This window comes from Halichondria panicea, chromosome 1 (genome assembly GCF_963675165.1).
Source record: "Halichondria panicea chromosome 1, odHalPani1.1, whole genome shotgun sequence".
In the NCBI taxonomy this organism is placed as follows: domain Eukaryota; kingdom Metazoa; phylum Porifera; class Demospongiae; order Suberitida; family Halichondriidae; genus Halichondria; species Halichondria panicea.
Genome location: NC_087377.1, coordinates 6,108,174 through 6,131,988, shown reverse-complemented (window position 1 = coordinate 6,131,988; position 23,815 = coordinate 6,108,174). Strand labels below are relative to the sequence as shown.

The window sequence follows — 23,815 nt, the reverse complement described above, 5'->3', positions numbered from 1 at the left end:
CTGGTAAGCTGATCAATCTTTTCAGTGGCAAGAATCAAGACTGTCGTCAGATCAAACATTTACACAGAGACCATGATTGCATTGACATTTGACATACCTTAAGAAGAGTTGGCTAGAATTTGCCATCCCAGGCGAATTGAGCTTCTGGTCGTAAACATTCTTGACTTGCTGATAGGACTTGCTGATGGCACTGTAAAATACTGTTGGTCACTTTTCTTTCGGAAATACTGCACGAAGCGTACCTCGAGGCAAGATATTAAAAATACCATGCAGCATGTGCTGGTACCTACAGCGCGTGCGCATAGCGCGCCCACAACGATTTTTTGAAAATTATCACGAATATATTAACATAGATAGCAGCAGCCACACGTGCCGGTGCTGTTGAAGGAGAGGCGAAAACAGATGAATGTAAGTTCATAGAAAACATACAAGTGCACAACTTAAAATCTATACACCCCCTAAAACAAAACAAAAAAAAACCCGAAGAAACAAGACCTTTCCCCGACTGACTATTTTCAAAAATTGTTGTATGCACACGCTGTAAGTACCAGCAGTACCAGCACATTGTAAGTACCAGCACATGCGCATTGAGCTGCTCTTTAATATCTTGCCTCACGCTTTGCACCAGCACATGCGCATTGAGCTGCTCTTTCACGTGGTATATTTAATATCTTGCCTCGAGGCACAGTACTGCACAGTACTGCTGAAAGAAAAGTGACCGCATGACCGCATGTGACTAATTGATAATGGCTTCGAGATCTTCTTAGTACAACCGTTCTAGGGCAGATGGCAGCCTGACTAAGTTCCTGGATCTGGATAGCCTTGATAGCTAACTGACTAGTTGGCAACTGTGTGTAGGTGTAGGTGAAGAATGTGTAGGTGAAGAAAACATTTCCCGGGAGCCAATGTGACCTCACAGCTGCTTACCCATGTCTCCGTGAGAACATTGAGAACATTGAGTTATTTAGTGTTTAGTCACTTTCCCATTATTTAGGGGGAGTAGTCAGTTGCTAGGTAACGATGATAGTGTCAAGATACCTCTGGGGTCTGCGCTACCTGTTCATCATATATGAATTAAAAAAAAACTGTATTTATTCTTTAATGAAAGGGTTAAGCTGAGAAGCAGAGGAAAGATTGAAAAAAGAGAGGAAGAATTGCACAGGAAGCGACTCATCACCGACTGTGCAGATATATTTCCATATCGCACACCCGGAAGTATTATTGCACACTTGTTATTGAACACTAGGAAGTGATTCTTATTTGGAATAAAACGTTTTCAGCAGTGAGAGAACAAGAAAAACATAGGGGTCGGAAGATGTTTTACCTAAGGGGGGCAAACAATATGTTATACCAATATCACTGAGACACAATTTAAAATTCTCCAAAATATCTTTGTCTTCTAGAATTAACAGAAATAAAATCCTTCGCTATAGCTAATAAATCTATCCTGTCTGTCCTATGTTTGTGTACATAAAGCAAAAAAAGATTGTTAAGTCTACATTCAGTCATTGTGCTCCTCAAGAATGTTTTGAGCCTTCGCAGTGCTGAAAACGATCTTTCGGCTGAAGCTGTTGTTACAGGGAAGGTAAAGTACAATGAGAGTAGCATAAACACTTCAGACAGCATTTTCTTGTAAATATGATTGCTATTAATCGCTTGAGCTATAGTCCTTATATTTGTCACAGTTGTTACTTGTGGAGTAGCTTGCTTAACCATATCAGCAACTAGTGCAAGATGTGTACACAAACGTTTCAAATCAAAGTCCTTCTCAAGGAAACTTTTTACGGAGGGAGGAAGGATCTCAATATCATATGGTCTTCCATTTGCAGCATTCAGCAGGAGTATTTCAATTTCTTTTATAATTTTCATATCTTTCTGATCAAATCTTCTATCGATCTCACCTCCAGCAAGTTCTAGTACTTCATAATACGCACGTCTAAACCTTGACTTAGGGTCTGTGTATTGGTGTGCAGTACTTCCAGTATTATACCTCTTGGGTAATTTCCTTTGGCGAGGCAATTTGGGCTCTTCAGTGAAATGCTTGCTTTCCTCACATACTGAACTATAAAACTGATCAAATTTAGATTCAGTCCGAAGAGCTTTTAGGTGGGATGCAAGTAGACTAGCACCTGTAGTTGCTTCCTGAATTGTTAGGTCCACTGCTTGCAAGTTAATGGACAACTGCTCAGAAGCAGAAAATACCAAGTAAGCAAGTTTCAGTGCAAAGTACGTGTCAAAGCATTCCATACGCCCAAGTAGACCGTTGGCTTTTGCTGCGTACTCATCATGGCCTTTCTGAATAATTTCCAAAGCATCAATCAACACCTGATAATTTCTCAAGATAGAATTTATAGCAGTATGACGAACAGTCCAGCGTGTGGGACAAAGCACTCTCAGTGATGGAGTACTCCCATCTCCTTGTAGAGCAATATCTTTACGGAGTGAATCGAACAAGGATAGCCGCTTGGGAGAAAAGCGTATGAGCTGTACAAGATTGTATATGAAATCCATTACATTCCTGACCAGTTCAGATTTGTTTGTAACATCTTTGAGGACGAGATTAAGATTATGAGCTAAGCAATGAACATACAATGCCTCAGGAACTTCAGATTTCATTAGGGCTTGTACACCATTTCTTATCCCACTCATTGTAGAAGCACCGTCGTATGCTTGACCTCGTATTGAACACAAAGGTAAGGTACATCTAATTAGAATGTCCTTGATAGCAGAGAAAACAGTACAGGCTTTAGTATCAGGTAATTGAAACAATCCTAATCCATCTTCATGAACATTTAGATCTTCATCAATCCAGCGAACAGAGAGACACATTTGCTCTTGGTGGGATACGTCAGTGGCTTCATCAGCTAAGATTGAATAAAAACGACTCTCTTTCACATGTGACAGTATATCTCTAAGTACAAACTGCCCCATTTTGGTAATAATTTCATTCACAATCTCGGGCGAAAGATAATCACGCTGTTTAAGCCATCTCAGCATTTTTTTATCTTCTTCAGCCCTAAGTAGAAGAAGTTGGGCTAGATTTCCTTCAGGATCATCACCGTCATGTTTTCCACGAAGAGGCAATCCTTGTCTTACAAGGAACTTAATGGTAGAGAGTAGTTTCATAAGCATTGTTCTATGATAAAGTTGATCAGTTGCAAGCTGTGTGCTCAGCAGAGTGTCTACCCTCACACCTGTAGATCTCTTCAGCACAACTTCTTTATGCATGTTACTATCTTCGTGAGCACGAAACCTGTCTATGGCTTTCTTAAAATTGTTGAAACCATCTTCCACGAATGCTGGCTGATACTTCCTTGTAGGAGTCACACTCAGCAAATTGTTTGCCTTAGCAGCTCTGCACAAATAGCAAAATATTTTCCTATTTTCTGAACACACAGTTATCCATGGGTAGAGCTCATACCATCTCGTCAAAATAGGTCTCTCATCCTTCACAGCTGGTAGCTGAGGTTGAAAAGGAATGTTAATGTCTTTACACCCCTGGCAATTGCAAGCAGCTTGGGTACTCGAAGCTTCAGACTCTATGGGTATAAAACATTCTCATTAAATCATGTCACTACATAGCTGTAAGGCTAGAGAGCATTGTCAATTTGAGCAAGCTGTTTAAGCTAGATAGCTACATTTAAGCTTATACTGGGGCTATAATTCACTTACCTGCTTGATCCAAAGAAGCACTGGTAGTACTACTGTCAGACAGACTTGAAAAAGTAATCTTGGCCTGATACATTGTTATTTTTGCCACATGCTCACAATATTTTTTCAATTAGAGAGCAGTGCTGGCTAAGGGGGGCGAAAAAGCAAAATATTTGGCTGAGGGGGGCAACTGCCCCCCTTGCCCCCCTGGTTCCTACGCCTATGAAAAACATAGTTTACACACTTATAATCATGCATTGCATTGCAATGTTTATCAGTCTCTTTTCTTGTTTTCTGATGCTCTGTATCACTTCTGTGCTCTTTTTGCAGTGGTCAGGAGGTTGTCAGTGTTCATATTAATTTTAATGCATCAAACAGGCATCAGTGTTGGGAGTGGGTGCTTTGAGCAGAGTATTGCAGTGTACTGCACCACCATAGGCTCGCTAGTCGTTTTGGTTTCAAAAACGGTTGTCACACTTTTCTTCAGTTATGGTGCATGTATAAATGCATTATCCCATGGATTTGCAGGCACTCGTGCAGTTACTGGCACAGACTCATGATAATCCATAGGATAATATTATAATACTATGTCACATAATTAGTACTAAAATATTGTGTTAATGTACTCCTTATGTTATATCTGCATCTAATTCCCTTCACAGACAAGCTGAAACAAGAGTAGGTATATCGTTGAGGGTTCCTGTGTCGGGGTAAGCGCCACTTCAAAAAGAGGTACGCTGGATCACCTAAAATGACGAGAGATTCTTCTTGACCTTTTCTGAACAGTGAGAAAACTCTTGCATTGTGGCTGGCCCCAGCCAACGTAAATGTCCATGAAAAGACCATTGTTATCCTTGGAGTATGATGGAATGCAATGCCAACCTTCGTTTACCTATCAAGACTGGATGCAGAATTTCCGAATGACGTTTTTATTCGTCTGCCAGGAATTAAAATCTATGAAATACGGAAAGCTGGTTTCTCTCCCATTTGTTTGGTGTCTCGGTTTGCCTCATAACCAAAGATGTGTGTATGTGAGTGTGTATGTGCATTGTTGACCATCAAGTAAAGTATATCCGTATGTGATGCGTTTAAAGAGAAATTGGGGTTTCCACAGTGCGTTGGGGAGCAATTGACGGTACACATATACCACCACAAGAGTGCCCAGACAACCCGCTCCACTGAGATTTTCTTTCTCTAGTTTTGGCTGTCATTGACTGTCTCTCATAAAAACGAGTTCTTCTTGCCGAATTCTTTTTACTTTTAATTACATCTAAGCATCATCCTTTAACCGCCACGGGCCACAATCGTGACCCGCAATCGTGACCCGCAATAGTGACTTTTTTTGCGAAATTCTAATTCTGCGATACTTAGGAAGTAGCTCGAACTACGCACATCCCGAAGAGCTGTAGAATCACGTGCTTCTAGAAATTTCCAAGCCACGTTGCTATGTTAAAATTTCATTAGCATCTTACCGCACGAAGTTTATAGCTATGGCTAGGTTGTTTACTTGTGCCGATGTGCTTGAACAGCTTGAGGACAGCAATGGCGATGTCTCCTCTGGTGATGACAGTGCCTATGAAAGAGAGGGGATAGTAGGATACCTCCCAAAGGCTACCAGCTTGACGCTGATGAACTGTCTGGGACTGAGGACATGGACCTAGACGCTAGCACTATGGACAGGAGCTGTGTGACTCTGGCAAGTAGTACATATGATGTGAAAATCAAGCTTAGTCAAGCATAAAAAAAAAATTAAAAATTTTGGATTTTATCTCACCGCAGGCCGAGCATTTAAAATGAGAAAAACGGGTGAGCGTGGTTGTTATGGCAACACATGTTGCACCATTTTATTCCTTGTTGTATGGGCATTCTATATGGTTGTGTTAAGAATCCGACGGTTATAACCAGGTTATAACCAACAGCAACAGCAAGCTTGGAGCATTAGATCTACTATTATTGTGAGATTCCTGTTTACGCACTAATGCGCATTGGATTACAATACGCTAGGGCAAGAGGGTGACTTATGTATAAGACACCATATAAATGCATTAAATGCAGAAATGCAAGTATGTTTTTGCTGAATGTAAATTTTACTTGAGCAACGCGCCTCTCGGACGATCTGAGTATATGATGTCAGATGCGACAACGTTTACATCTTCTCCTAGCTCATCAGATGGGAGGGAGTAACTAGAGGAGGTACGACATCCGCGTGTCAAAGGAATCAGGTCAAAGTTCGGAATGTGTGCGTTAAAGACATGAAGACATGCGGACGACACGCGGGGAGTAGGATGTATGCGAATCATTACGACCGAGCCATCTGTGATTCGTCTGGTTTTCCTGGACGGTCCATTGCGTCGTCATAGGAAACTAACATTTTTGCGTGAAACACTCTGCGTTATAGGGCGTGGCTAAAACTACAAAGAGATTATTTTATAGTCAGCATGTTTTGTCTTGGCTGCCATACAATGCTGTGCTGTATTGACCATTCTATATACAAGTCAAGCAATGCCTTTTGCTGTTTAGGTTGACATGGAGAGTAAAGACAGCGGACTAGCGGACTTAAAGCTTCTTCTCTAGAGTAATTTCCCGGCTCTGAGTGATGGATAGGAGAGCTGGAAACAGTTGAAATACAACCAGACTACGGTCAAAACAAAAATAATCACGAGCGCGAAATCATAACGCGGAGCAGGGACTTTTCAATCTATGATTGCAACATATCACGGCATCCTGTAAGCGGTCGTAGGCATATTCATACTCCTGGCCATACTGGGACTTCTGTTACTCTAAATGCCGGCATCAAATCGATGACATGTAAAGCTTCTGCCACGAACAATCAGCACTTATCTCGTACCTCAGTCAGAGTACAATCAGCGAAGCCAGAAGTCAGCATTTCCAAGTCTTCCTCTGTGCTGTTGCCAGCCTTGACTGTGCCCCCTTGATCCAGTAAGAGTAAGTAAGATTTGCGGAGCTCGAAGTTGGTAGATTACTTGGGTTTAGATATGGTTGGCAAATGATGATAATTATTTTAAAGCACAATCATATAACATTTGCATGATACCGTGCCATGTTATACTTCAATGAGTATAACTGATCCTTATAACTGATCCTTATACGCCACGACATAACGTTGCGGGGACACCATATTAATTTTCTTATTAGTCTGTAGAAAACAGTGCTCACTAGTGCAAGTAAGATATTAGTTGCCGCTAGAAACTTATGGACGTAGCTATAGAACTTTTGTGCAAGTACACTTGTGTAGTCTCACAAAGAACAGACAGCAAAGTGCAGCTTCCCAAGTTTATAATATTATAACATATTATGTTAACTCTACTGAATGTTTAGTCGTGGATTAGCTAAGCTAAGCTTCTTTCTCGAGTTATGGCATCACATCATCTGTTTGCACAATTGCACTAAAGCGCAAGCTTTTCGTTAGCTACTAAAGTCTGTTAAAACACTTTGGACACATTATTCCTGTGTCCTGTGGATCGAATCCAGTGGCAGAATCAACTTCTTTTTCTTGAGGTAAGCCACAAAACCACAAAACAATAACATAATTATAGACTAGATAACAGTACACAGTAGATTCGTGTACACTATAGAATATAGATAGATACATACTTACCATACTTACATACTTCCTGCTTGTTTATATACTATATTTATATACTATACTGTGCTTAAATTCTCTTTTAGCAGGGCCGTAGCCACCAACTTTAGAGTGGTCAGGTTATGAAATGGAACAAATCGGCGCGCGTAGCGCGGCAATTTTTTGTCACTTCCGGTATCGCTGGTAACGCCCCTTCTCTACTGGCTATACTGCTGGGCCCGGCTAGTTCAGCTTTAGCTTAAGTTATTTAGCCCTAAGGTTACAGAACACAACAATTGTGATTCTCATCATGATGGAGAAACAGCAAAGTTGTATTTGGCAAGACCACAGAACTAGTTTGAATGATCGCTTGGGGAACAAAAAATGGTTAGCTGGATGGTGAGCTTGGTCTGGAAGACTTGGAAGGGATTTTCTCTCTCGCCATAGCAATGATAGCATGTAGACTAATAGTCTTGATCACTTATAGTTCTAGCATGCTTGCATGTTTGCAATGCAGAAGAGGACTACCAGAGGGGACAAGTCATTTCTCGATTAGATTCCATCGTTTCTCCAGCAACATCCCATGACTAAGATCACAGGGCAGCCTAGCACGTGTTGATCCTGCGGGTGTCTCTAGTAGATTAAGAATAACTCTACATGATATTTTGTACCTGGTTCAAACAGTCTTTGGCATGTGGATGCTCCTTTCTTGCTGGTGTTGAAACTACCATCAGAGTTAGAAAACCATGGTAACTGTACACAACCAAAGACTTTGGCGTGATCTGTATTTCTTCACTCCTTCACTGGGCTTGGGATGATGACAGAGATATTTTTCTTCACTTCACTATTGTGTGCTGGGCTGGTCTAGTGTGGAAGATGCTTGCACTACAATTATTTTGTGAACGTGATCAAAAGATTTTCTCCGTGCACTTTAATTAATCCCAAAAATTAATGATGACGGTGAATAAAATAATGCATGGCATACACTCAGGTGTATTAAGGACTGGGACCTTCAGACCTTCAATTATTGCACGACCCGCCCACACGGTTTCCGCCCACGCTATTCATTGTGCAGTAAATTAGAGAAGTACTTATGCGGTGCTCGCTTGTGAGCACTAGATAACTAACTTCCATAAGTTGTTGATCGTTCCCCATCAAACAACTTTCTAGTGTTAAGCGCAAGAATAATGAGCAGCAGCAATAGCTAGTAGACTGAAACGTGAAATAGTGCTTCGACAAAAAGGACCACCCCCACTGAATAATTAGTGGGCGGGGCTTCATTTGAACATTTTCTTAGACTAGTGTTTCATTTCATCATACAATCTACACAGTTAAACAATCTACACAGTTAAACAACAGGTCCCAGTCATGCGCATGGGTATAAGTTTAACCCCCACGGGCCACGATCGTGGCCCGCAATAGTGACTTTTTTTGCGAAATTCTAATTCTGCGATACTACGCACATCGCTGTATAGAGGAAGAGCTGTAGAATCACGTGCAATTTAGTCTAGAAATTTCCAAGCCACGTTGCTATGTTAAAATTTCATTACCATCTTACCGCACGAAGTTTATAGCAGGTTGTTTACTTGTGCCGATGTCAGCTTGAGGACAGCAATGGCAATGTCTCCTCTGGTGATGACAGTGCCGAGAGGATACCTCCCAAAGGCAGACGCTGATGAACTGTCTGGGACTGAGGACATGGACCTAGACGCTAGCGCTATGGACCAGGACGGTGAAAGACCAGGAGAGGGCTCACTGTGTAACTCTGGCAAGTAGTATAGTATAGCTAGAATATCAGTAGTGTAAGTATACTAAAATAGAATTAGCAGTAATGAGGTTTTTGAAGAGAACAGGTGGAAAACACCTCCCGAGTCTCCCGATTGTAATCCAATTGAAAACGTATGGCATGAAGGGACGTCAAACCACGTAGCAAGCAAGAACTTATTAACGGCATTGCACAGGACTCTCACTGCAGAAAAATGCTGCCGCCACCTTGTAAAAGTTTTTCCTCGGTACTAGACCAAGTTCATCACCAAACTATTATTGTACTGATTATCATGGATAAAATTTATTTAACTGTGTACTGAGCATGAGTACTATACTGTAATTTAATTAGCAAACAAACAATAATGATTACATCACCATTACATAATAATTATGTCTTATGTTCCAATTAATGCACATACATTTTTTAGACATTTTAGTAAAAGTAGATACATATAATGAAATTGAAGTTGTCTTTTAGTTTTTTTTTTTTTTTTTTTTTTGGATGTGAAAGCTCTCCATCTCGGGCAGCTCTCCATCTCGGGCAGAGGAAGTGCGACACGGTCACGAGATCCATTTTAATTAGTTTTGTTGCTCTGTTTTTACATTGAAAACATATTGAATTTGGCCCTTGGCCCTTGTATTACTTCAATACCGTACACAATTAGCAGTTGATATTTGGTACCAAGCAAGTACTTCTACTAACAACACCTCTGAAATAAACAGTGCAATGAACAGAACTAAACGCAGAAGAACTGGGAATGGAAGTAGATCTGACAGAAGTTGCAGTGCACATACTGATAGAGCTAGAGTGGTACTTCGAATAATTTTATACTTAATCCTCAACGTTAAGAATGTCCCCCTTGTCGATAGCACTCAATACAAAATCACACACCCAAACACCTTCCAACAGCCAGCAATTATCTCACACTCAAATGCCACTGCATGAGAATCATACGGATTGTTAGGTTCTCACTGAAACATTCTTTTTTTCGTTGATCAACATATCAAATGCTAGCTTCAAAGTTTCTTGATACAAGGGGTCACGAGTAGGGGTCACGAGTGACACCAACACACTTAAAATTAACGGTGCTGGTGCTAATTTCTTTTGAGACTGCACACTCGTCATCACTTTTATCTGATTCTGTTGACAAACTGTCAGACATCAACGCTGGATCGTCATCAGAGGCATTTTTCTCATCCATACTCTCTTCTGTCCATCCCCACATAATGAAGGTGTAAATTCAAGGTGTTTGACGTACACACGTTTGCAAAACTCTTCCACCTACATTCGGAATAATTATTTGTACTATAAACTATAATGTATGATGTACACAATTTCATATAATTATGCGTCTCTATAATTATAGTTTGTATGATCACTAGCACTATATCAGTTTAATGTAGTGGACGGAATTCTTACCGATACGAAGCAGTAATCTTTGAGTTGAATAGTGAAAGGAGGTACTATTTTGTCTAGCTCGGGATCAGCTCTGATGAAGGCATCCATCATTACAACAGGAGAGTCACTAGCACTGTCTTCGTCTTCTTTATCAAGGAACTGAATTCTAACTTGTCGCAAATCCACATAGATCACTGAGAAGGACGGGATGATATAAGCAAACTTTATTCCTATGTTCAATTCTACTGATGACAAGGGACTAGCAAAGGACTAGCAATGTCTCTGTCTACGTTTTGCTGGGAAGACATTTTGTTCGTGGCAAGTGTGCGCGTTATTTAAAGAATGTCAATTTAGCAGTGAGACATCGCTTCCTGTCGTACCTCCTCTGCATCTCGGGGCTAAGAAAAAATTACATTGTACAAAAGAAGGAAGTAGTTTAGTGATAGTAATTATGTAGCAGTCAAAAATAAAAACAAAGCGAATATAAGTAGTTCAATTATGTATTCAGGGGGGGGACTCGCCCCTCCTGAGTCCATGTACACAGGTCTGTGCAACGATGAGCGGCTTCCTCTAATGCACATTATTGCAGAGCGGATCGATGCAAAGGATAGCCTGCATCTAAGCCATCCCATTACTGCTGGGTACGGATTTTGTCTTTTCGAGGATAACAAATCAGCGAGCCTCTTGTAGAAGGTTGCTGCTTCTTTGCCCATTCTGCTTCTTTGCCCATTCCTCCCCAGGTTGAGAGGACTAAGGGTGTGAAGACTCCCTGCTCGATTTCTCTGACCCTTTGTCCGTATTCCCTCGTCTCCTGTAGGCATCTCCGGAACAGTTACTAGGTGCGTTAGGGTAGAATACCCTTACATCAAAAAATGCATCTTGGTGGTTGTTCCAGAAGCCTCTTGCACGAATATCGGGGCGAGCATGGTTGCTTGTGTTTAGAGAGGGGCTGGAGGGGTGGCTCTGTAGCGACATTATGGCATACTTCTGTGAGCAGTGAGGCTGTGATGTCACGAATATCGTTGTGGCGAATAGTCGGGAAGCCCCCCATGTGGCAAATCATGGCGTTATCTACAGAGAAGTTTGCACCACAGTTGCATGTTTTAGGGATGTTGCTGAGCTGCCAGTTATATCTCCGACGTAGAGCGTCTCTGAAATCTCCCTTGTGTAACTGGAAGCCGTGTGTGCCTATGGGTATAACCGATAGCCATGATGAGGCTCCTTTTTCACTTGCCAGGTCTGCGTGACGTTTCAGATAACTGGGTAACTTGTCCTTGACATCATTGGCTTGTTGAGCATGTTCCGCACGGTTTAGGGCTCTCACATCTCGTTATCCTGCATTCTGATCCATGTCTTGAGACACGATGAGAGAGACTAGGGGTTTACATATTGTTTCCGATGCCTTGTAGAATTGTGAGGGTAGGGTTGTAGGGCCCAATCCTCCGTGTCTCACAGGGAGAGCGAGTAGAAAAGAGTAGATCTCTTTTCTAGCAGGGATGAGAAGATGTTTTATTGCTGTTTCTAGAGGGAGGAGGAGATTTTGTATGTCTGGGATTGTTCGAAGTGTGAGACCATGTGTGAACGCTGCATATGCAGCCTGGGGTTGTGATACTGCAACCCGAGCAAGGCATTCGACCAGTGACATATTCTTTGGTAAAACTGTTTGAGCCTATAGCAGCTCCAAGGTGGCGCTTGCCTTCTGTAGTACTCCGGTGTTAGCAAAGGCAGAGGTCCTTATGTTCTTCTTTTACAACCAGGTATGTTTTGGCTGGGTTGGGATGATAGCCATAGAGGGGCCCTAGTCGAGAGAGTTCATTCCACCAAGACCTTAGGTTATTACATGAGGCGGCTCCGGTGGCATCGTCTGCATACCAGGCTTGCTTAACATCTGGGCACTTTTCCTTCAGTTTTCTAATTAGTGGTATAGTGGCAATGGCCATTGCCAGGGGGTCGCCTTGGGTAGTGCCTTCTGTATTTGAATTTCACCTCCATTTGTGATGCAGGGGGGGCACAGCACACTGACGTTATGAAGGGTGGATTTCCTATTGATAGAGTTGAAAGCATTGGTTGCATCCACTAGTAAGGCACCCTCTGTATCGAAGATAGACTTCATCGAGTGGACTGCAGCTTCGCATCCACCATCTTGGCCAGCACATAGTTGAAGGGGCCCGGCCTTCAGGATTGCCTTGGCAATTATGCGTCTAGGTACTTCTCCTATACCAATGGGTCTCACTCCTGGACACTTATCAATGGGAACCAGCCTGCAGGCAACAAAAGCGGTGAGTCCCTCAGGGTGTACAGCAGTGGTAGCGATACGTTTCCCTACGTTGGCTAAGGCAGTACATAGGTTATGTTTGAAAGAGGAGCACAAACGTCGCCATGCCTGGGCATCTAGACCGGAGGGACCTGCTGAGCCCTGGGTGTGTAGTGATGAGTCCAAGATTGCTTCATGGTTTAATGCATCAAACAGGATGAAGTTAGTGGAATCTTGGTCCTCTTCACTGTGTAACAGGGTGCATGGGAGGATGTTTGTCTTTGAGGATTTCATGTACTGATCTTAAGACAGTTTCTTCTCCAACTTTGTCTGGGACCATTTCTTCTAGCCGGAGGACTCCACCACCATTTTTTCTTGAGAGGAAGATCGCTGAAGGTTTTTGAAATCGCTTCGTCATCCATATGTCTTGAGCTGTTTTTCAAATGTTTCTGGATGCATCTGCCCTCACTCAGGAGGGCTTGGAGTTGGCCATTGCTCCACAGAGTGAGTCTTCTTTGTAGGTGCATAACATGGTCCTTGCTTGGAGAATGGGGGCAACACTGCATGCTGTTAATGCGATACTTTCAAGGCTTGAGGTGTCGGCATAGGCTTGATATAGCCGTGCTAGTTCATTGACAAAAGCATTTCCAGCAGAGCCAGAGGGGATCTGGAATAGATTACGGCGCCAGTGGACTACCTCATTATCTCATTTTGTTACACAGATCAGCAGGTCGCCCCATGTAAAGTTGGGCTCTTCAAGAGTAGTCTTTTAGTTGTCTCAAAATTATGAGAGCTAGCTAGATCCATAATCACTTATTCGATCCACCGAGAGACATTCCGTATAGAAGTGCTGAATTGAAAGAAAAGTCAAAGGCTGATGAACTGAAGGTAGTCCGTCAAATAGAAGTGTTCAATACATATCGCAGTATTGTCGTCTTTACATGTTCCAATTAGAATTTAAACTTTGCAATATAATTATAATCAGCACTGAAACGAATAATAAGAAGTATGTTGTTGTCATCATTTTGAAGTTCACAAGAGAGAGAACGATCAACGAAAAAATTTAAGTAAATATAATTATGGTAAATGATCGCTAAATGAACTCATCAAGTCTTTCTCATATGATTTCGAAGTAGTTGATCCCAATTTTTTTGCGGATGTCTTGCTCTTTCCACACCGCCTTTCCTCGAAACTGTCTTTCATGACTCATCCAAGGCTTGAAGTTTGCCTCCTGTTCCTGCACCCGATTATTACCATAGCCAGCTCGTTGGCTAGCTCCACAGCGTGCACAGGATTCCTATACTCCAAGGTATATACTCCAATACCTCAGGTGTTGCTGGGGTGACAGTGTGGGAAGCTCATTTAGCAGGTATTCAAGGCTACGAGGGTGCTGTTGCTGCTGGTTACCTGTACCAAATGGTGTTGCTCGCCGTAAATGTTTCCACATGCTACATGTGTCTGCTCATTAGCAAATGAGTGCGGAGCATATTTTTGCGCCTGGGCATTGTCTGTGACAGGTATCGGTGGTGGGTCATGCATTCCAATTGACAGTGGTGGTAGGTCATCCATGCCACTCACTGACGAGATATAAGACATGATATCATTGTCATCAGATGCCAAACTCATTTGAAGGTTTATATTATCTGGCTGGTTAACAACTTTGTATAATTATAATTTGACTAAATTGAGTGATATTGGAAAAGGGGTTGAGCGTAAAAAAGTTATAGGCTCACCACTATTATAGGCTCACCTTCCAGTGAGTACAGAACTACTTGCACAGGATTGGTAAAACAAACAAATTAGCATTGTGGGAAATTTTCGTGTTTTTCGAGGGTTAACGTGAAAATTAAAACTGGGTCCCATACAACAAAAGGTTCACATGCAAACCTATTGGTAGGTGTGGTTTCAAAACTTCTGCTGGAGGGCTTCAGAGCCAAATAGCGAAAACCGCGAACAAATACAGTAACTTAGTTTAATAGTATAATTATGTATAAGCACTTGAAGACCACAAGTCCCATTGACTGCACACAGCCAATTGGTTCTGGAGATACTGACATTGCTCTTTCGTAGCGGTGATTTTGTCTGGGTGCCTACAGCACTGACTGATACAAGTTTTGGTTCAGTTTGGGAACCTCTATCTGCAAAAAAGTAATTAAAACCTGATCACTAGTACATTACCTGTGTATGGAGTCTCATATAAAGCTTCTTGCAGCTGACCACTTTGGACTTTTTTGCTGACTTTCCCAGCTGATACAGGCGATTTTCGTTTGCGCTTCACTTGTTTGGGTTTTTGTTGAGGCTGGGGTTGGTGTTGAGGAGTGGACTGGTGTTGAGGTTGGGGCTGGGACTGGGACTGGGATTGGGATTGGTGAGGCTGCGGTTGGTGTTGAGGCTGCGACTGGGATTGGGCATGGGACTGATGTTGAGGCAGCAGCAGACCAGAAATCTCTTAAATACCAGTCCAGTACTTCGTCTTCTGGTACTCCCAATATACGCCAATGTTAATTTCTTGAGCTGGTTCTAGATCAACAATTGTGTCCTTCATTAAATGTGGACCTTCCATTCTTGAGCCAAGTGACCCACACATAGTCTGACGAATCTTCCATCCCCCGGCTACATCTAGTTCTGACTTCAATCTCATATGCTGTTTAAAATGTCATGCTCTGGCATTACCACTTGTAGTATTATGTGGTCTTACAAGCCTAGGCTCAGAGGCCAACACCCTACAGGGTTTTGAAGTGTTCTTGCAAACAAGAAGCCAGAGCGGAAGTTAATGTCACGATGTAGGTTTTCGTAACTGTTTCAGCGCCAAGTTTCAAATTTATACGTTGAATCTCAGACTTTATTGAGCATTGAACATGACTTCCTCGAAAAAGAAGAGAAGCAGCGCCTATTCTGAGGACATTCGTTGGAGGATGGTATGGCAAAAGGAAGCACTCTATACCTCAAATTGCTAAGAATCTCTGTGTGGATAAGTCAGAACGCTAGAACTCTTTCATGCAACTGGAGAAGTTAGCAAGAAACCCTATCCTAAAGATGCACCTGTTGAACAACTAATTTTTCAGCTTGTATTGGACAGACCAGGCATTCTTTAGGCATTCTTTTACGTGAAATTCAAAGTGAGCTAGATTCACAGTTGTATTTAGATGTGAGTGTATTTAGATGTGAGTGTTTCAGGTATATGTAGATTATGTAGATTCAATGGATTTACACACCAAAGACTACAAACATGTGCCTTACAACGAAATGAGTGCTTAAGGCAACAGTACATTACAGATATGTCTGTATACAGTCCTGGTACAGACAGGAGAAACACAATTCGAAAGTGTGGATATAGCATGCGAGGTAAACCATTAAAGAATCATTCTCTTCTGGTCAGAGGTGAGAGAATATCTGCAATTGCATGTATCTCTGTTGCTGGACTGATAGATGTAAAGACGATCAGAGGAACAAGACGTTTTTTATAGTTTCGTACAAGCCCACATACTGCCCCACTTGATGCCATTTGATGGCCACACTCCGTTGTGGTAATGGATAACTGTACAATTCACCATGTCCCAGAAATAAGAAAATCAATTGAAGCATTGTTAATATTTCTCCCGCCATATTCTCCAGACTTTGCACCTATCGAAGAAACGTTTTCAAAGACAAAAAAGCTGTTAGAAAGTGTGGAAGAAGATATGCCACATATATCCAATATTGAAACACTAAGGTTACTCCTGAAGATTGTCAAGGCTGGATATTTCACAGTGGAATTTATTGATAAAATTACAATTATTAATTTATACACCCAAAATAATTATACTGCACAATTATCTGCACGATTTGTATACTAACACTCATGCACACTGAATCACATACATAGTATTATTACAAAACTGAATCCACTATACCACTAATTTACAATTTACGAAGTGAGGTTAAAATAATTATGTTCAGAATATTCACGTTCAGTCATCATCATAAAGTTGCTGAAGGTATCGTAATTGCTCAAAATTTCTCATTCTAAACTCTACTGCTTTGCCAGGTGACACACCAGCAGGATGAGAAATATTTGTGACTGAAGGTGCAGTAGCAACTTGCTCTCCGACTTTATCATTACTGCTAGTAAAAGCTTTAGTGATAGCAACAGCTACGTCTGAAAGAGCATCACCGAGGCTCTCTCTCCTAGGCCTTTTTGGCACAATACCAGAAAAAGCAGGGATATCTGGAGGCTTATCATAATCATCATGCAGCATATCATCCTTGCCCATAGGCGAAGTCTGGGTGTGTCAAATTTGCTGTCATGCCTATGTTTGAGATCTTTGAAAATAGAGTCAACATCTTCCTCTTTCTCTTGCCGCTTTGTTTTTAGATCCACATCATCCCTTTTTCGCTTCTTTTCTGTACTTTCCATCACACCATAGAGTGAGGTGTCCTCCTGAAAACTTGGTGTACATCGACGTGAGGTCATCAGGAGTGACAACCAATACTTTGGTATGTCCTACATTAAAATCAACAGTACTAGGAACGTGTTCTTTTAAATGTTCAATTAACTTCAGTCTTAGAGAGAGAACCGATTCAAACTTGCTGTTAAAATGATGTAACTCACGGGTGATAACATCACTCTTTTTGAGAGGATTTATTATTTTAACTTTGTACGAGTAAATTTGAGCCTGAAAAACAAAGAGAGAGAGAGAGCAAAGAGAGAGAGAGAGAGTATTAAGGCATTTGCTAATCGCACTACATAATAAAACCTAGGCTCCCTAGGCCCTATACAATTCGACAAACCCAACTCACTTTTTCAGCTTGTTGGGTGGTTCTGCTACTGCTGTTAGAGCTGTTTGTGTTAACCTGGATAAATGGTTGCCTTTGACCTTGTTGCTGAAGCAACAGGGCTTGTTGATTCACTGCTTGTTGATTTACTGCCATATTAAAAGGACCTGTCAGCTGTAGGGGTGAACTAGCACGTGACTGCTTTGGCTTTTTTTGTTGCAAGAACTCATCAAATCCCTGTAACCCTAACCCTCACCCTCAAACAAGTCATTGAGTCCAGGCCTGTGGCACTTACCCAATTTAACATTAATTATAATTAACCAACCAATAACCCTCACCCTAAACAAGATTTTGATGCTAAGCTGTAATCAACCCTGTGAGTCCAGGCCTATACACAAGGCTGTAACTGTGGCCAAACATTATAATGCCACTGTCACTTGTAGTATATGTGCTGTCTATAGGCCTAGGGCAACCCTAACCCTAATCCTAAACAAAACATGGACTAGCTGTCATAAGTCTAACCCTGTGCCCAGGCCTACACAAGGCCTGCTGTGAGCCTACATACTCTTCCTGTAACCCTCTGCATGTTGATCATTTAACCCTTTCCCGGCTTTAGCCGTCATATTCTAAGGTACCACAATCATTGTTCAACCTGTGCAGCTAAGGAACTATTTCTGTCCCTGAGTAAGAAATGTGACATGTGAAGGCTTCCAACACAAAAACGTCACTCCTTATATGCACACTCTTGTCTACCATTTTTGTATGGGAATGTCCTAACACATACCTACACACGGCAGCGGTAGTGATAATTTTCAAAAAATCGTTGTGGGCGCTGTGTTGGAGCTATGCGCACGCTGTAGGTACCAGGACATGCGCATTGGGCTGCTCTTTCACGTGGTATCTTTAATATCGGGTTTGTCTAAGTTCACCGTGTTTGAAGCAGTGACGTCATTATAAACATTACATCATTACAAATAATCTTAGTTAAAAAACTGAAGGATTCAGCACCATCATGAGAGATATAATATACAGTCTGAGCTCTCATACAGGGCCAGTAGAGACTCAGAGGGATGCTTACGCCTAGCTGGAGGACCTTGCTCACTTTTGTGAGGGTAGGACTAGTAATGTATTGATAGCAGGTATAGTCTTAGGCTAGCAGAGAGTGTCGGGTGTCACTGACTGACTTAAAGTACTGAGTAGCCAGATAAAGTTTGATCCAGAGCCTATTTACTATATTATTATAGTGTACAAGTGTACTAAGCGGGTAGCATTGCTACCCGGTACCCGTACCCAGCTTCAAGCCTGTATGGATATATTGAAGGGCTCTTTTAGCCAAGTAAATATTAAGTATGATTCTTTATAGGTCACTGTTGATAGTAAAACTCTGTCATTGGGGTCTGGAAGGCATTCTCTACATAGATTTTTCATTAAAAATGTCGTTCTTCGAACTTTTGTGATTCTGTGATTCTTTACTCACTATAATTCTGCAGCTATCCGTCGTTAGTCTATTCTCTTACCCCTGTATAGGATGACCAGTGTGGCTTTCTTCTGTTGGCAGTGAAACAAAATAGAGGGTACACGTTGTTACACACTGTCAGTTTCCATCAAACATTTTCTTGTCGCAAATCGTACACTTCAGTTACCGCTCAACTTTGTATATACTCGAAGTTGTATTTTTTGATTGTAATGTGTGCATAGCATGTACGCGTATACCCTATTTCCTACTACCATTGACTAATATTTGTGTTTAATTTTTCTCTTTGTAGTATTATGACCAAACTGACAATTCAACTGCCGAGTTTCAGCAATGCATAACAGTGATGTTTTTCCATTCCATCCATCCACGATTCCAGAAGAGTCAGTTGCCTTATCTGTATCTGTGGAATTGTGCACTCAAAAACTAAGTCCCCTCACCCCCTTTCAAATGTTCTGTTTGATGTATAGTGAAGACCTATCCCTCAAGTCATAGTAGATTTAATACCCCTAGGCCTTCTGCTTGTGCTATAATCCCTTTGTCCACTGCCTGGATGCATGCAGCTCGGTCTCAGATATTGAGTAGCTAGCTAATGGAGGGGTGGGGTCACATGAAGGAAGTGCATCAAACACGGTGAACTTAGACAAACCCCTTTAATATCTTGCCTCGAGGTACGCTTTGTGCAGTACTATCGAAAGAAAAGTGACCGTTTGATAATGGCTACAAGATCTTCGTAGTACAACCTCAGTGAGGTTCTAGGGCAGCTAGACAGTGAGAATAACGATGCTTATGGCCTTGTGGACATAGTGACTGGGATCATACCAAGAGAGGAAACTACTTTTCAGAGGTCCTGAAGAACCAAAGCTCCTGAGCATGAACCAAAGTCCTGGACCTTGTAAGTAACTATGGAGTATCATAAATCCATAATGTAGTCTGGATAGCTTCAGTATGGTATGCTTAGTCTAGTTAGTACACAAGTGGACATCATGATGAGCCACCATTGAACTTGTAAACCTGTGATTTCCCGGGAAAAGAGCGTCTGCCTCGCAGAGAGCTGATCCTGATTGAACCATGTCACCGTGAGAACATTGAGAACACTTATTTAGTGTCTTTAGTTACTTCATGCCTTCATACAATATTGTTTATGTTCATAATTGTGAAATGTGTAAAAAAAATCGTTACTTAGTGGGGGGTGGTCAGTTGCTAGGTAACGATGATGATGTCATGGTACCCCCGAGATATGGGTTACCTGTAGGAAAGTGATTGCAATGTATGGTTCATGAGATATGTATTTTTAAAGAAAAATGTGTATTTATTCTGTATTTTGTTTTCTGTAGGCCGACAGCATTACAAAATTGACAACTTTTTTTAACTGGTACTGTATGTGTGTAGGGGGGTGCACGCCTGTGTTCACGCCGTGTGTGTTCGCCGTGTGTTTGTAGGGGTGTGTGTTGTGGAGTGTGTCCGTGTGTGTGTGGTGGGGCGTGTGGTGTGTGTGCGGGGTGTGTGCACGCCGTGTGTGGGTATGTGTGCACGCCGTGCGTGTGTGTGTAGGGGTGTGTGTGCACGCGTGTGGTGTGTGTGCGTGTGTGTAGGGATGTGTGCACACCGTGTGTGTGTGTTGTGTGTTTGTGTGTGTGTGCACGCCGTATGGTGCGTGTGTGTTGTGTGTGTGTGGGGGGGTGGGTGTGTGCACTGTGTGTGGGGGGTGTGCATGTGTGTGTGCGTAGGGGTAGGGGTGTGTGCATGCCGTATGTATGTGTGGGGGGTGTGCACGCGTGTGGTAAGGTGGTGTGTGTATGGGGTGCACGCCGTGTTTGTGTGGGTGTTTGTGTGGGTGTGCACGTCGTGCGTGTGTGTATATAGAGGTGTGTGCACATCGTGTGTGGGGGGGTGTGCACGCGTGTGTGTGCGTGTGTGTAGGGGTGTGTGCACATTGTGTGGGGGGTGTGCGCGCATGTGTGGGGGGGTGTGCACGGCATGTGTGCGTGTGTATATAGGGGTGTGTGCACGCCGTGTATGTGTGTGCACGGTGTGTGTGTGTTTGGGGGGTTTGGGGGGTGTGAGCACATTGTGTGTATTGTGTGGGGGGGTGTGCACGCGTGTGTGTGCGCATGTGTGGGGAGGTGTGCACGGTATGTGTATAGGGGTGTGTGCATGCCGTGTGTGTGTGTGTTGTGTATGTGTGTGTTGTGTATGTGTGTGCACGGTGTGTGTGTGGTGTGTGCACACCGTGTGTGTGTTGTGGGGGGTGTGTGCACGCCGTGTGTGTGTTTGTGTGTGTGCACGAGGGTGTGTGCACGCCGTGTGTGTGTGTGGTGTTTTTGTGTGTGTGTGTAGGGGATGTGTTGAGGGGGTGTGTGCACGCCGTGTGTGTGTGGTGTGGTGTGGGGTGTGTGTGCACGCCGTATGATGCGTGTGTGTGTTGTGGGTGTGTGTGGGGGCGTGGAGTGTGCACGCGTGTGTGTGCGTGTGTGTAGGGGTGTGTGCACATCGTGTGTGTTGTGTGTGGGGGGGTGTGCACGCGTGTGTGTGGGGGAGGTGTGCACGGTATGTGTGCGTGTGTATAGGGGTGTGTGCACGCCGCACGGTGTGTGTGTTTGGGGGGTGCGTGTGTGTTGGGGTGTGCTAATCGTGTGTGTTGTGTGTGGGGGGGTGTGCACGCGTGTGTGTGTGGGGGGGTGTGCACGGTATGTGTATAGGGGTGTGTGCACGCCGTGTGTGTGTGTGTTGTGTATGTGTGTGAGTGTTGGGGGGTGTGTGCACACCGTGTGTGTGTTGTGGGGTGTGGGGGGTGCCGTGTGTGTGTGTTGTGTGTTTGTGTGTGCACGTCGTTTTTGTGTGTGGTGTGTGCACGCCGTGTGTGTGTGTGGTGTTTGTGTGTGTGCACGCCGTTTTTGTGTGGGGGTGTGTGCACGCCGTGTGTGTGTGTGGTGTTTTTGTGTGTGTGGGGGGTGTGTTGAGGGGGTGTGTGTGTGTGATGTGGGGTGTGTGTGTGCACGCCGTATGGTGCGTGTGTGTGTTGTGGGGGGGGTGTGCACGCCGTATGTGTGTGTGGTGTGTGTGTTGTGTGTGTGTGTGTGTGTGTGTGGGGGGTGTGCATGCGTGTGGTGTTTGTGTGTAGGGGTGTGTGCACATCGTGTGTGTTGTGTGTGGGGGGGTGTGCACGCGTGTGTGTGCGCATGGTATGTGTGCGTGTGTATAGGGGTGTGTGCACGCCGTGTGTGTGTGTGTTGTGTTGTGTGTGCACGCCGTATGGTGCGTGTGTGTGTTGTGGGGGGTGTGTGCACGCCGTATGTGTGTGTGGTGTGTGTGTTGTGTGTGTGTGTGTGTGTGTGGGGGGTGTGCATGCGTGTGGTGTTTGTGTGTAGGGGTGTGTGCACATCGTGTGTGTTGTGTGTGGGGGGTGTGCACGCGTGTGTGTGCGCATGGTATGTGTGCGTGTGTATAGGGGTGTGTGCACGCCGTGTGTGTGTGTGTTGTGTATGTGTTGTGTATGTGTGTGGGTGGGTGTGTGTGTGTGTTTGGGGGGTGTGTGCACACCGTGTCTGTGTGTTGTGTGTTTGTGTGTGTGTGCACGCCATTTGGATGTGTGCACGCCGTGTGTGTGTGTGGTGTTTTTGTGTGTGTGTGGGGGGTGTGTTGAGGGGACGCCGTGTGTGTGATGTTGGATGTGTGTGTGGGATGTGTCCGTATGGTGCGTGTGTGTGTTGTGGGGGTGTGTAGTGTGTGTGTTGTGTGTGTGTGTGTGTGTGTGTGTGTGGGGTGTGCATGCGTGTGGTGTGTGCACGTCTTGTGTGTGTGGTGTGTGCACGTCTTGTGTGTGTGGTGTGTGTGTTGTGTGTGTGGTGTGTGGTAGTTCAAAGGCTTAAGCAGACATATGCGCTGGGAGAGAGCCACTTCTTTGGCCAAAGGTGAGATTTTGCACAAAACTTAGTCTTACAGCTGAAAATAAGTGACATTTATACTTTTATAGGCTAATAACTTACTCTAAATAGAACATGATGCTCCCTCCCAGCTGCATAAGCCTTTGAACTACCTACTACACTAAGAATTAAGAGCTAAAAGGAAGGTTTAGAACACCGTTTTTAGAACTAAAAAAGACAAGTCGCTATCCAGAATTTTTACACAAAACATATTAAAAATCGTGGGCGTGGCTGCGTTTTAGCTGATTCAGCAATAATTTAATGCACCTGAGTGTAGGGGGGTGTGCACGGGGGGCATGCGTGTGGTGTGTGTGTATGTAGGTGTGTGTGCACGTTGTGTGTGTGTGTGGTGCACGCGTGTTGTGGGTGCGTGTGTTGTGGGGGGTGTGTGCACGTGTGTGTGGTGTGTGTTGTGTGTGTGTGGGGGGAGTGTGGTGGGTGTGCATGTGTGTGTGCGTAGGGGTAGGGGTAGGGGTGTGTGCACGCCGTATGTATGTGTGTTGTGTGTGTGTTGTGTGTGTGTGTGTGGGGGGGGGTGTGCATGCGTGTGGTGCGTCCGTGTGTGTGTGGTGTGTGGGAGGGGTGTGCACGCCGTTGTGTGTATGTGTGTAGGGGGTGCACGTGTGTGTGGTGTGTGTTGTGTGTATGTGTGTGTGTGATGTGTGTGGGTGGTGTGTATGTTGTGAGTGTGTGTGTGTGTGTTGTGGGGAGTGTGTGCACGCCGTGTGTGTGTGTGTGTGTGTGTGTGTGTGTGTGTGGCGGGGGGATGCACGCCGTATGTGTGTGTGGTGTGTGTGTTGTGTGTGTGTGTGTGGGGGGGTGTGCATGCGTGTGGTGTGTGTGCGTAGTGGTAGTGTGTGGGGGGGTGTGCATGCATGTGGTGTGTGTGCATAGTGGTATGTGCACGCCTTGTGTGTGTGGTGTGTGTGTTGTGTGTGTGGTGTGTGGGGGGTGTGCATGCGTATGGTGTGTGGGGTGTGTGCACGCCGTGTGTGTGTGTGCAGTG

At 43.8% G+C, this 23,815-nt stretch overlaps 1 protein-coding gene and 1 long non-coding RNA gene across 2 annotated transcripts; one reads left to right on the top strand and one right to left on the bottom strand.

Annotated features, from left to right (window-relative positions):
- Positions 1 to 1,367: 1,367 nt before the first annotated feature.
- Positions 1,368 to 3,875, bottom strand: LOC135338190 (zinc finger MYM-type protein 1-like). The gene is made up of 2 exons (XM_064534248.1): positions 3,673 to 3,875; positions 1,368 to 3,539 (listed from the first exon to the last, which is right to left on the bottom strand). Exons 1-2 carry the CDS (start codon positions 3,743 to 3,745, stop codon positions 1,372 to 1,374), a joined length of 2,241 nt encoding a protein of 746 aa, XP_064390318.1. The 5' UTR covers positions 3,746 to 3,875; the 3' UTR covers positions 1,368 to 1,371.
- Positions 3,876 to 18,040: 14,165 nt separating this feature from the next.
- LOC135338294 (uncharacterized) lies at positions 18,041 to 19,224 on the top strand. The gene is made up of 2 exons (XR_010395476.1): positions 18,041 to 18,521; positions 18,937 to 19,224. It is a non-coding gene; the product is annotated as an uncharacterized LOC135338294 (long non-coding RNA).
- Positions 19,225 to 23,815: the final 4,591 nt, after the last annotated feature.

Bases quoted from the DNA above. Each gene is read 5' to 3' on its own strand.
- LOC135338190 (XM_064534248.1), bottom strand. From the start codon at position 3,745: ATGTATCAGGCCAAGATTACTTTTTCAAGTCTGTCTGACAGTAGTACT. The intron at 3,540-3,672 runs GTAAGTGAATTA...TTATACCCATAG, and splicing joins TGCTTCTTTGGATCAAGCAG to AGTCTGAAGCTTCGAGTACC.